The sequence below is a fragment of the Drosophila miranda genome, chromosome XL (assembly GCF_003369915.1).
Source record: "Drosophila miranda strain MSH22 chromosome XL, D.miranda_PacBio2.1, whole genome shotgun sequence".
NCBI classification, from domain to species: domain Eukaryota; kingdom Metazoa; phylum Arthropoda; class Insecta; order Diptera; family Drosophilidae; genus Drosophila; species Drosophila miranda.
In genome coordinates, this window is record NC_046673.1 from 8,674,887 (window position 1) to 8,688,878 (window position 13,992).

The following is a 13,992-nucleotide window of genomic DNA, read 5'->3' on the forward strand; positions in this document are numbered from 1 at the left end:
ACACGCCTACATACATGCAAGCACACACACACACACACACATGCATGACATGAATGGCAGCATACAGACAAACAGGCACTGGCACTGGCAGGACTCGCACTCGCACTCGTAGGCGTCATTCTGCTACACTTGCGAATGACATTGATTCGCTGTAAATATTTTCCATTAGGGAATGACATCATTCGAATGATTTTGACACAAACACACACATCAATGGCATTCGCCGTGCAGTAATTCGGGATATTAAGGGAAATTATGAAAATGAATGGGGAAAAGCCACCGCACGACGAAGGATCGGTAGCTCTCCGGCTGATCACCGGCATGGTTTCTTGCCCCTAAGGATCCCAAGTCTGTCGTCTATCATTTCGAATAAGTGGCATTCACTGCCACCGCCGAGTGCTATTCATGCACCGTTACATGTACTCGCCTGGTCGGTCTATGCGTGTCGCACTCGCTTTCTTTTCAATTCGTTTTGGCGCTCCGTTTCCCCCACGGCATGCATACGCCACGCTCGTAGGGTCCACAGCCCAGCCATCTGGAAGTCCTAGTCTTAGTTCCCCACCCCCTCCTGGAAGTCCTTGCCCCTTCGCCGCCCCCAGAGGCAGCCGAGCGCAATTAAATCGATATTACGCGAGCCTGAACCTGCCTAATTGCGGATGACACGAAATTGTTTGCGCTATAACAATAAAGCAAAGCGTACCTGCTGCCCCACCACCAGCAACAGCAGGCTTTAGCACCTCTATTATGCCAGAACAACAACAACAACAAACAGGCCCATGAGTAAAGTTCAACTCTTGGCCTTGCTTGACCCAACGAGTACCGAGAGAGCACCGAGTGGGTATCGAGAGCGAGAACCGAGAACCGAGAACACTGCACCCTCGCCTTCTGAGCTGGCATTGAAATTGATTAAAAAGAATACAATACATTTCTAATTGGCAACTGATTCAATTTATTGGCCGCAAATTGAGCAGAACTGTGTAATTAACTCTGTGTGTGTGGGAGGGGGAGGGGAATACTCTACGCGTATTTCAATGTTAGATGAACTTTGAGGCTTTCTTTCGAAGAGTACCAACTTCTTGAGGCACTTAAGCATGGTATTATTAGCAGCCAGTACGGCAACCCTGTTGGACATTAGTAATCCATAAATGTACGGCCACTGAAAAGGTATGTAGATCGACGCTCGATCATTCATGAATGATCGGATCGAGAGGTTTCCGGACTTTTCAGTCTTGTCGGAAGAATAAAGAGCTTTTGAGCTGGCGATTCGATGTGAAATAGCTACTCGAAAATGGGCACTTCTTTATGGTAGATCTATGCAATTTGGAGGAAAATCTATAAATCTAGAGCTTAAAGGTTTCCCCTTCAAATGAATTAAGATATCGCTCATTTCTTGCCTTGGCCATGAAACAATAAAAGAAGGACACGTTTCGGCTGGGTCTTAGCACCCCCGGGCCCCCCTTAACGCCCACATGCATAATTGAATTTAGTGCTGTTTCTCTATCCCCAGCTCATTCAGGCCATTTCCCTCCACTCCCTCTCCCAGTGCCGCTTCCACTTCCACTCCGACTCCCAATTGAATGAGGTTCCAATTTGATTGCATTAACATTTGACATCATCAGCAGCAGTCCCGAGTACGGGACTCTGGTCAGGACGGAGACGTGCTCTTAGCCATAATACACACACACACACACACACACACACACACAGAGGCATACACGCAGGGCACTCTCAGATACAGATACAGAGACAGAGACAGAGGCAGATACAGATGTGTGCATATATTAACAAAAGGTTTTAGTCCTTTCTGTGGCTCTTCTCGTCCTTCGGGCTGCTCTTGTGATGTTGCTGCTGCTGGTGCTGGTGCTTCTGTTTAATATGCAGGATTTTGTTATTAATATTCAATTAAAAGGTTTCTCCAGAAGTGGCCTGGGCGCGGGCGTGGACGTGGGCGTCATGGAGGTGGTGATGGAGTGGTTGCGGGGGGTCGGGGGGTCCGCGGGGTCCGCGGGGGGCATCCCCAGCCAGAGGCAACCAGGCGGAAGCTGTTGGCTGGTGGGCGTGGCTGGTATAAGTATTAAGGCGTCGCGAAAAGTTTTGTTATGTGTTTTCTGCTCCTTCTACTCTCTGTAGTCCTGTGTTTTTTCTTTCTATTTTTCTTTGGTTAAATTGATGAATTTATTGGCCCTGCCACGCCCACATAACTCACATCCCGCCTCCCCCTTGACGGGCTGTGAAATGTTCTCTCACTAATTTATGGCTTAAGAAAAGGCGGGGGGGGGGGGGGGGGACGCACATAAATTTGATTAGGATTTCAGGGGCACTGGGAACAGTTTGTACAGGAGCGTTTTTTCAAACTGTTCCCAGTTCTTGTTTGAGTTGATTTCGGGCCCAACAAAAGGGGACTTGACTTGATACTTTTAAATGCCCTTTTCAGAGGGTATTACGATTGCCATGTCCTCCAGGTGTCCCTTTTTTGTGCTTGCCTTTGAAAACTTTGCCCCGAAATTCCATGCCCGTCATGGGCATACAATATATACCCTTCTGTGCCGAATCGGACAACCATATCATATGGCTTCTATAGGGAAACCCTGGACCGGCAAGTGTATCGAAAGTTTCGGCCTTAATTTCTTGCTTTGTTGTTGCTGAAAAATAAAGAACAAAAGGATAATAAACACATGACAACCAACAATGGCACACAGAGCAGAGTGTGACAGAGAGAGAAGGATATATGGTATAGTTCAGTGTGCTTGTGTGTGTGTGTGTGTGTGTGACGCAGTTTTCCGCTGAAAAAGGAAGGGTTTTCTGACGCTGGAGCCAGCAGCAACCGGCAGCACCTTTGTTTACTCCCTTTTGCCGGCAAATGTAAGATATTTCCAGCGAAAATATTCCCTTCGTTCGTGAGGTATTCTAATTAGCATAATGCTCCTCCCCTCCAGCTACTTCCTCATAACTTTCACCCTCCCACTCCTCCATTTTGTGTGTCATTAGCGTTTTCGAGCCATGTGTTTTGCTGTTGTGCTGCTATCTCCGGTTTACGGTGTACGGTGTTTGGCAGAAAAATCTTGAAAACTATCTACACAACGATTGTTAATCGATTTCCAATTATCGCGCAAAGAAGGCCGAGAAGACTAGGGCTTAACACCGAATCCACGAGGAAAGATTCGTTCACATTCGCTGTACAAACTTTCCAGAAGCATTCGGAGCAGAGACCCTTTGCTACAAGTAATTCTGAATTTTCTATCATAAAGAACTAAATTACTAGTAGATCTGACCAATATTATCTCTCATTTTTGCTTGAACTTGGCCCGAAAGATGGGACAAAAGTTAGACAGAAAGAGCGGAACCACGATCTCTAGTTATTTTTTAAAATTCTTGGACTCCGCCTATCATCTCTACCCCTAATGACCAATTTGATTCGAATATTAGAATATCGTTTCCATCTGTCTCTCTCTCCCTCTTCTCACACCGTCGCCGGCCGTTATATTTCGCTCCACTCCACCGCACTGCACTAGAAAGAGTGTGTAAGAAACACAATTTAAAGTGTAGATAGATCTGATTCTACCACATTTCTTCTTCATATCCATGGAACTTTTGGAAACTTTCCCCGACTGTAGGGATTCTTCAGCTTAAAGCACAAAAATCATGTGACAGAGACTGAGACTGAGAGAAGACCTTAGGTAATTTTAATGTCTCTCGCCTGCAAGTACTGCATAAAGGCCAACTTTACGGAGACCCAAGCCAAGCCCAAGAAGCCACCTTCTTCAATCTTCCTCAGTCTCCATGCCCCAGGCACGCAACATAAACGCAAAGGGAAGTCCCCGGGTGTGCGGAGGGGGCTGGGGGCAGAAGACTATCGGGGAAGTGGTTTTTACTATCCAACGAAAATCTACCGCAACTAAAAACAAAAGTTATGTGTGCACGAAAAATCATGTCCAGTCATTTCCTGTACAACTTTCGGCCCAAGGACCAGTGGACACAGCGCCAAGGCACCAGGACAGGACAGGACAGGACAGGCCAGGCCAGGACCAAGCCAAGCAGGGGGCCAAGAGTGCCTTGGCAAGAGGCTTTCTGGCGCTGGCCTTTTATGGTCATAAAAATTTTATTATAAATTTTAATAATTTAGGCAAGCATATTGCTGGCAGCGAAAAGAACAGGGACTCCGGCACCAGCACCGGCACCAGCACCAGCACCAGCACCGGCTCAGTATCCGTATCCGAGCACTATCCAAAGTTTTCCCAGCCCTGCCCTGCCCTGCCCTGCCCTGCCCTGCCCTGCCCTGCCCTGCCCTGCCCCTCTATATCACCTGGCACATACGCACGCCGGGCATTTCCGGCTCTATATGCTGGCACTTCTGAGCCAGAGCCGGACTCCACAAGCAGACCAACGGACAGACGGAACCGTACCCGTACCCGTACACGGACTCGAACACCGACACGGACACGGACACGGACAGAGGAGAACACAGTCACAGTCAAAGTGCAAATGCCGTAAATCATGGCGCTGGTAAACAAGCAACAGAGAACTGAACAGAAAACCAGAAAGAAAACAAGAAAAGGACCTGCCATTTCGGAAGGGTCGACGATTCAAATACGCTCGCAGACCAGACCTCGTAATAAACATATTTCCTGGATATTGGATAATAATCGGATTTGATGGGGCACATGAAGCAATACACTGCACATAATCCTATGATGTTTCGGGTGGGAATCTTAACAGAAGGCCAGGAGCGAAAGGGATTCCCTTCCCATTTAAGCATCGATTCTTCCATGTTAATCGCATTAATTGCTGGCGATAGTTTGTATCCTCTTAACGGAGAGATATGTGGATACATATATAAATGAAATAAAGAACAACATCTGCACCCAGTGGGAATGCCCTTCCTCTGCACACGGGGTATCCGGCAAGAAACGGAGCCACCAAAAAAAAAACACCATAGCCGTAGCCGTACGGCGTTACGATTGCAGCGGAGTGAAAAGGATAGCCACAGCGATACGCGATATGAGGATATGGGTATATGGTGGGATATATACGGATATAAATACCCGGGTCAGCTGCTGTCTTTTGGCGCGTTTCGTTCCGTGTGCTCTCTCTTCTTTTTTTGTGTGACGACTGGACTGCTTTCTTTGGCCTTCCATGGGGCGCCAATTTGATGAAATCGTTAGCATTACCTTTTCGGGGTAGATGTCGACGCAGTTAATGCCTCGAGCGGCAGTATTGGTGGGGCGTTGGGCTGCCATATACTGTGTGTTTCCTTCCATTTTTTTTATTGTTTTTGTTTGTTAGGGCAATGGATCACGTGTACCAGCACCGTGATAAGACCAGAAGGAGGGAGGGGAGGGGGTTTGCGTGGTTGCAAGGTGCTAAATGCATTTTACCAGCTATTTGGTACTTAATTTATTAAATCCAACGCCAGGGGAATGGACGGGGAACTCCACGACTGGCCATTAAAAAACGGGTATAAATTATATCGATTGAAAATCAAACTCTAATCGAATGAGTGCTGTTGGCTGAAGTATCCCTCTCTCTCTGTCTCTCTCTGTGGAGATGGAGTGTCCTGCCATGTCTAAGGCAGCTTTAAGGTCCTTAGGTCAGCGGCGTAAAAAAAAGCTGTGAACGCAAAAAGCAAAACCGAATAAATAAAAGACAAAAAGCAAACAAAAGCCGCAAATGCCAAGGCCAAACCTGGCGCGGACAAGGGGCTCAAAGAAGAGCGCCAAAAGGAACATATGTTTGTGTTTGTGTTTCTGTGTGTGTGTGTGTGTGTGTGTGGAATGCATTCACAGAGAGGTGGGGGGTGGGGGTGGGCACAAAGCAGCGGAAAATACGAAAACTAAAAGGAAAATGAAAAAGGAAATACTGAAGCAGATACGCGTGCAAAGCTGCGCGCGAATATGTTTCAATTTCACGGCAAGCGACCACAGACTTACATTTACAGTTGCACACTCTGCCGTTACAGTTATGGCAGCAGTTGCAGTTGACGTCCGTCCCTGCTGCTGCCTGCCTGCTGCCTGCTGCCTGCTGCAGTTGATGCCACCAAATCCAGACAACTGACAACCCACGCAGCCCCCTGCTGTTGCCCTCTCTCTGTCCCTGTCCCTGTCTCTGTCTCTGTCTCTCTGTGTCCACACAGCAGCAGTGATTTTAAGCTTTCATGTTTTTGTACGCGTGGCTTACAGGTTACTCGTGGCACCCAGCGGGTATATCGACGACTCTAGGCTGCCATCTACCAATTAACACGAAATTATGGCCATCGGAATAGGGAAAACTAATCGATATGTCCTGGAACCACACCGATCAAGGGGTTCCACACTATCTCTAATCCTGCAATGGAGTAAGGATGTACACACGCAGCCAACAATGCAACAAAGTAGAACAAAATAATGTCCATAGATTCAGAAATCTTTGTTCCCAAATAACAAACAAAATATTAAGCCTAAAAACTAGATAGGAAGGCACTCAAATTTTGTTCTTAGGTTCCTTGGCTTCGAATTAAGGTTCCAGTTAATTGTTGTTCCGAAAATACCATTCGACTTTCGAACCATTCGAACGAAAAGCAATAGCAGGATGCTGTTAAGCGCACAAATGAACTGTTGAGCGCAAAACACAGGGTTGCTTTGATTACTGCATCAGCTGTTTATGCTTTGTTTATTTTCTGGAAACTGATTCGCAGGAAAACGACAATTTAAAAAGAAAAACCCATAGTTAGATTGCTGCCGTTTTCTTTTTCACCTTTCAGTCGAGCCGAAAAAGAGTTAACTCTCGCCTGAGCCCTTGAGAAAATCAATCAGAAATGTTAACCCGAAGTCGAGAAACCGTCCCAAAATCGAATTAAAGAGGTGACATATCATAAACTAAAGACAAAACAAGATATAAACTATATATATACCGAAAATGATAGCAATCAAACAAATTAAATTATCTTTAATAGAACAGCGGGTATGGGTATCCCGAAAGTCGTAATATATTCAAAATTTATCATTCGTATTCAGTTCTGTTTGCCTCGCGCCCTGTACATATGTACATGCACTCTACTCTCTTCTTATTCATTTGGTTTAAACTTGACCCACAAAAACAAATTTGATTGCATTCGTTGCCGTGCGAGGAGCAACCCAGAGGTGGAGGTTGGAGGTGGAGGTGCATGGTGGCTGCACCTTTTCCACCGTTTTGTTTGTCCAATAATTATTTTTTATGGAGTTTGTTTTCGCTGTTGATTTAATTCGAACTGCACCGAGGGGGCGAGAGCCGTACTGTAATTCAACTAAAGGAATACGCGGAATTAAATTTAATAAAAATAAAAAAAATGGGTATAAATGTGCTCCCTTGGAGCAGAAGCAGATCCAATCTATTTATTTATTTACCTTGCCCCTTGTCTGCTTCCCTGGGGCGGACAACATCCTGTCCGATCCAGAGAGAGAGGGACTGAACGACTAGCAGCCCTGCCATCTACTTGACATTTCCATGACACCTTGCTAGCGCCACCTGGCTGTTATCTTAGGCTGTATCTCCGCCAGGTGGCGTTAGCATGCTGGTTTTTAAGCAACACAAGGTGGCGCCATATGTAGATGTAGATGTCAGATGTAGAAAATAAAATGTGAAAGGTCATATAAATATAAGAAATATAAATAATAATTTTACTGTTAAAATATAATTATTTATTTAATTGAATCTCTCTCTTGCAGCCGTACTAACAATTCTGCGGCGGCGAAAATGAAGAAAATGCGCAGAAGTCAGCTTTTACGGGTGCTTCCCCTGGCCGTACTGCTGCTCGAAGTGGCCCTCCTGCCCGTCTCCGTGCTGGCCAAGTCGAAGAACAAGAACAAGAACAACCAAAACAATTCCCATCATGGCGAATCGTCGGCCTCAGCGTCGGCCTCGTCCAACGACGACAACAAGCCCCGGAGCGGCGAAAACGGGGGCCAGCAGTTCGCCATGGAGCCGCAGGATCAGACAGCCGTTGTGGGATCCCGAGTGACGCTGCCCTGTCGCGTGATGGAGAAAGTTGGGGCCCTCCAGTGGACCAAGGATGATTTCGGCCTCGGCCAGCATCGCAATCTGAGCGGCTTCGAGCGTTACTCGATGGTTGGGAGCGACGAAGAGGGCGACTTTTCGCTGGACATCTATCCGCTGATGCTCGACGACGATGCCAAGTACCAGTGCCAGGTGGGACCCGGTCCGCAGGGGGAACAGGGTATCCGTTCAAGGTTTGCAAAGCTCACGGTTCTGGTGCCGCCGGAGGCCCCGAAGATCCTGCAGGGCGACTACATGGTAACCACTGAGGATCGCGAAATCGAGCTCGAATGCGTGTCGGTGGGCGGCAAGCCAGCCGCAGAGATCACCTGGATCGACGGGCTCGGCAATGTCCTCACCAAGGGCATCGAGTACGTGAAGGAGCCGCTGTCCGACTCGCGCCGCATCACCGCCAAGTCCATCCTCAAGTTGGCGCCAAAGAAGGAGCACCACAACACGACCTTCACCTGCCAGGCCCAGAACACCGCCGATCGCACCTATCGCTCCGCCAAGCTCCTGCTCGAGGTCAAGTACGCCCCCAAGGTGTCTGTGTCCGTCGTGGAGGGGGCCCTGGCTGGGGGCAAGATACCGGAGGGCGCCGAGGTCGTGCTCAGCTGCCAGGCGGATGCCAATCCCCCGGAGGTTACCTACAGATGGTTCATCAACGACGAGCTCATGACGGGAGATTTCACCACCAAAATGGTAAGTGCTGCCGCCACTACATACCTCTCTTCCTCTTATCTGACACCCCAAACACCCCAATCCCCAACAGATAATTCACAATGTCACCCGTTCGTACCACGATTCGATTGTCAAATGCGAGGTGGTCAATGCCGTGGGCAAGAGCGAGGAGAGCGAGACCCTGGACATAAGCTGTAAGTATCCCAGTATTGACCAGCAACGTAACCTCCTTTGATTCTTCGTCGCAGTTGGACCCGTGTTCCGCAAGCGTCCGCAGACCGTTGAGGCCGACCTGGGGGCCACCGTGAGCATGCGCTGCGAGGTGGCCGGCAATCCTACACCGGAAATCGAATGGGTTAACGAGAACTCCGCCCAGGTAGGGACAACAAACGCTACTCTCGGGGGAACAACACTCACGCTCTCCTTTGTTCCCTTTTAGATCGTGGGCCGTGGCACGGAGCTGAAAATCAAGGTGAGCAGCGAGACGGCAGGACGCTATATCTGCAGGGCGGAGGTCACCGGATTCCCGGAGATCGGCGCCGAGGCACTGGTGCATGTGAAGCGGGCCCCAATCATCACCTCGCACAAGGTGCAGTTCGGGGCGGTGGGCAACAAGGTGAAGATCGAGTGCCTGGCCTTCAGCATACCCAAGGCCGAGCAGATCCTGTGGTCCTTCGAGAACAAGGTGATCAACATGAGCAGCGCCGATCCGGACATATACATCTTTGAGGAGCAGCACCTGCCCGAGGGCGTGCGGGCCGCCCTGATCATACGCGAGAGCAGGGCGACCCACTTTGGCAAGTACAACTGTACCGTGATGAACTCGTATGGCAGCGACTCCCTGCTGATCACCGTGGTCCGGGAGCCGGGCAATATACCCGTGCTGCTGGTGGTGATGGGCTCGATGTTCTCCGTGGCCATCGTCCTGATGATCGTGATGATTGTGGTCGTGTACAGGAAGCGGCGCAACCGCAAGAAGCCCATGCCGGCGGACGTCATACCGGAGGCGTCGCGCGGCGGCGACAAACTGAACGAACTGAAAAGCGAGCTCCGATCCAAGGCCTACGACGTGGAGTACTCCGAGGCGGGCAGCGAGGGCCTGGCCATCACCCTAAACCAGTCGCCGATGCCCGATGTCCAGATGAAGGGCGCCACCCTGGGCGTGCCCCTGGCCGGTCCCGTCAAGTTCGATGAGCGCTTCTCCGGGGACTTCACCGACCGCTACAATCGCCAGTGCCACATCAAGAATCTGAAGAACCACCAGGAAAACGCCTACAAGGAGACCTCCGCCAACGGATACGCCCACTACTTTGAATACGCCCTCGACTACAGTCCACCCGCCGAAGCAGCCGGCGGCAAATCGGCCAAGAACTCCGCCGGTGGCAAGAACTCCGCCACACTGCCGCACTCGGCTGCCACCGTCGGAGGTGTGGGATCCGTTGCAGCCGCTGCGCTCGTCGGTGGGGGCGGTGGGGGGGCCAGCCTACCGCGCAATCAACGTCACGATCAACAGCAGTCACAGCAGGCCAATGGATTCATGGGTATGCATAGTCGAAGACAAAAATCTTCCCTTGATTCGAGTAATTATAGCGTCCCGTACCGTATTTTGCAGGACAACCGCTTCTACAGAACGGCATCGACAGTCGCTTCAGCGCCATCTATGGCAACCCCTATCTACGCACCAACTCCTCGATCCTGCCCCCTCTGCCACCGCCAAGCACCGCCAATCCAGCGGCCACGCCAGCCCCACCGCCATACCATGCTGCCCGACACCACCACTCGAACGGGGGTCTCAAGCACTACGGCCATGGCCATGGGGCCTCCCTGGCAGGCGCCACCCTGCACACTAGTCCCGCCACCGCCGGCGGACAGCTGATGTCCGGCGGAGGGTCAGCGGCGGCGAGCCTCAACAGCGGCATTGCCGGCGGGGCCGGGGGCAGTGTGAGCGGCAGCAGCTCGAATTTAACGGCCAGCAGCAATACACTGGCCGCCACCCCGTTGGCCCAGTCGGGCGTCGCTGGTGCCCAGTGTGCCCAGAGTCCATCCGGACAGTTCATACTGTCCAACAATGGCAAGGGTCACACCCAGAAGGGCCCATTGGCCACCCACGTCTAAGGAGGTGGCCAAAGGTCAGAAAGAGTCAGTCTCTCTACCGATTTACATACACACATATACACATATACATCTATACTTAGACACACACACAACACACCCCCACTACACACACATATGTATATCGCATTAGAGAGCCATTAGCGTAATCGTAATCGTAATCGTATTTTAAAATGTGTCTATAGCGGAAAAAACTCTAGAAACCTAAGCTAGTGTGTAATTTTTTTTTTTTCCACTATATATACATATATATATCTATACTATATACAAGAAAGAAAAGAAAACAAAACCGTATTGTGATTTATAGCGTTAATTATTTGATGGCAAGAGGAAAGCTCTCGTTGGAAAAACACGAAACGAAACAAAAAGAAAAGTAACTCGAAATGAATGGCAAATTATATCAATTAGTGCAAATTTTAAGCAAATTTATTATCGATGGCAAGGCGGCGGGACCTTGTCCCCCCAGCCCCCTACCATATCATAGAACCTTATCAATTAAAACGCAACGTATCGAACAGAAAAAAACAAAAAACCAACTACAAAACTTCAAAAGTTCATTTTAAACAGCGAGTTAAAAAAACAAAAATTAAGAGCAAAGTGAAAACTATACAATTTTAAAGCAGAAAAATAAAAAAGAAAGAAGAAAAGAAAAATTTAAATTTAAATTAAATTAAAAATAGAAATATAATCATTAAAAGCCTGTAGTTAGTTCCAAGTAAAAAAAAAGATAAAGATATGTAAAACAGAAACAAAAAAAAAAACAATTTCTAAGCCAAAATTTATCAAATTTTTAGACTTAAACAAAAAAATATTATATTAAACAAGAAAACAAAAAACGAAGAGAAAAAGGGTTAAGCAAAGGAGGAAGGAGAATAGCTGAATTTGACCTTTGACCCGGTCAAGCTTAGCCAAAATAAAACACACACAGACACACCCACACACACACATATCGTTGAAACATCCAATGTTACCATATCCATATCCACAGTATGAACACTGAGAAAAAATGGCCTACAATGCCCTTTAGAAAGTCAGTATCATTTTAGGAGGGAACAAAATAGAAGAAATTGTATAAAAAATATGAAACACATGTATTTATAAACTAAACTATGGATTTTTTGGCGGGGAAACTTTCTAAATGAAGGCAGGTTTTTTTCCTGAGTGTCTAAAAAAATAAGCATGTACATATACCAGAGCAGATTGAACGGAAATGAGACCTACTGGAATTCTATTGCACATAACTTTCAATTTGAATGAAGGTGGAAGTGGCACTGCCCTTGGGGATACGTCTTTTCCAATGCCCAATGCTGCACCACATTCTGCTCCTCTCCCCAGTTCATTGCCACACCCCGCCACGCCCCCTAAATATATTATGTAAAGGATACTCCAGACTTGACCGGGTATCGGATAAGCAGCGCCAGCATCAATGTGAAAACTTAGAAATTTTTTTGTCTAGCCCATAAGAAAGTAAATGAAATTTAATATTAAATCAATTATGTATAAAAAAAAGAAAAAAAAAAGAAAAATCAAACAAAATATATATGTATATCGAATATAGAGCATATATATAGATGTGTATGTCAACGCTTAAATAAAGTTAGTAACTAAGATTAGCGAGAACATATTTTTTGTTTGCTTGTTTTTTTTTTATGTCAGCATAGCGGATTAAGCCTACTTATAAAGAAAAATATACATACATACATATATGCAAACAATTTTAAAAGTAACATTTAAAAAGCTTAGACACAATTTGTAAAACATTTGAGCGATCTACATACCAAAAAAAAAACAAGAAACAAGAAACAAAAAATAAAAAATAAAAATAGTAAAATCGATAAGTGAATGTGAAGCGAAACTTTTGAACACGAAATGCTGCCTTATGATTCCTTGTTGGGTTCTTAAAAACATTAAGCCAATACTGTAATTATTTTTTTTTTAAATATACACAAATATACATACATACATGCATACATAAGTACATACATATTTATATAGAGTAATACAGAAAATGCTTTAAATGTTTTTTTTTTATTTATTGAATCTTTATTTATATTCACTCGAATCTACGCTATTCTTTCCTTGAGAGCTAGGCGCAGAGAGCTTTTTCCTCGAAAACAACTGAAAACTGAAAAAATTAAATTAAATTTTTGGATAAATTGTCAAACGATTCAATTAAGCGTTCAATTAAATAGCAGTTAAACGAGTAACGAAAAAGGAGAATAAATCCAAGAAAACAAAATCCTATTAAGCCAAGTATTCGTACATTATATTTGTAACAATTACGAAAGGGAAAATGTGAACTGCATGGAAAACGATAACTAAGAACGAAGTGCGTATAAAGGAAAAGCATGCAAGCAGAAAAAAAGCAAAAAACAGAAACAAAAAACGAAAACGATAATTCAATTAAATCTTAAGTCAAAAAAGAACTCAAACTAGTTGAAATGAAAAAACCATAAAAAAAAACGAAATAAAATAATTCAAAATGCTACCAAAAAAATTTATTTTATTTGGTGGATCCTTGGAGACTGTAAAGTACATAAATGGTAAAAATTTATAAAAACATGATTGAATATTTAAATCTTCGCATTGTTTTTGTATCCTTTTTATATTTTTCTTTGTCGTTAGGACTTTTTTCAACGATATTAAACCTCATTCTATTATTAATTTGTTTCAAAGGAATACCTAGTGTAATTTTTAGCAGAAGCCATGCTTTCACTCAACTGAAACTTAGTTTTAAAACATCAAACTAAATTTTGTAAATCCTTAATTGGAGAATTTCTCCTTAAAAGGAGAAAACCAAACGCACAGCTAAAAAATACCAAAACGCGAAAATACTCAAGTGCCTTACAACGGACAAAACAGCAACTACTGGGCGAACAAACAGAGCAAAGAGAGGCAAGATAGAAGGAAAACAAGTCTTTTAATTTCTGGTTGCAGCCATTTTGAAATTTCGAATAAAAATAATGCAGGAGTGAGAGCGAGAACGCAGGCCAGAGAGCGCAGTCGCAGCTGCACAAAGAGAGCTCTCTGCGCTCTCTATCTCTCCCGCTCTATTCTCTCTGATGGCTGCGCATGAGCCGAGCCACACGCTCTCCCTTAGCAACAAATGACTCGATAGAGCGAGGGAGCGTTGTTAGCCTTAATGGTATGTTAAAAAAACGGGTGAGCTGAACCATGCATGCGCTGCATTTA

The 13,992-nt window shown here is 46.0% G+C and overlaps 1 protein-coding gene across 2 annotated transcripts in view; it reads left to right on the forward strand.

Moving 5' to 3' along the window:
• The window catches only part of LOC108155705 (irregular chiasm C-roughest protein), a 47,752-nt gene extending 35,445 nt beyond the window's left edge, over positions 1-12,307 (forward strand). For both annotated transcript variants that reach the window (XM_033393296.1, XM_017286705.2), the window contains 5 exons: positions 7,680-8,709; positions 8,780-8,882; positions 8,937-9,064; positions 9,128-10,229; positions 10,301-12,307. In XM_033393296.1, coding sequence (XP_033249187.1) covers positions 7,680-8,709; positions 8,780-8,882; positions 8,937-9,064; positions 9,128-10,229; positions 10,301-10,803 — 2,866 coding nt within the window. In that variant the 3' untranslated portion in view covers positions 10,804-12,307. The remainder of the gene's footprint in view (positions 1-7,679; positions 8,710-8,779; positions 8,883-8,936; positions 9,065-9,127; positions 10,230-10,300) is intronic.
• The last annotated feature ends 1,685 nt before the right edge of the window (positions 12,308-13,992 follow it).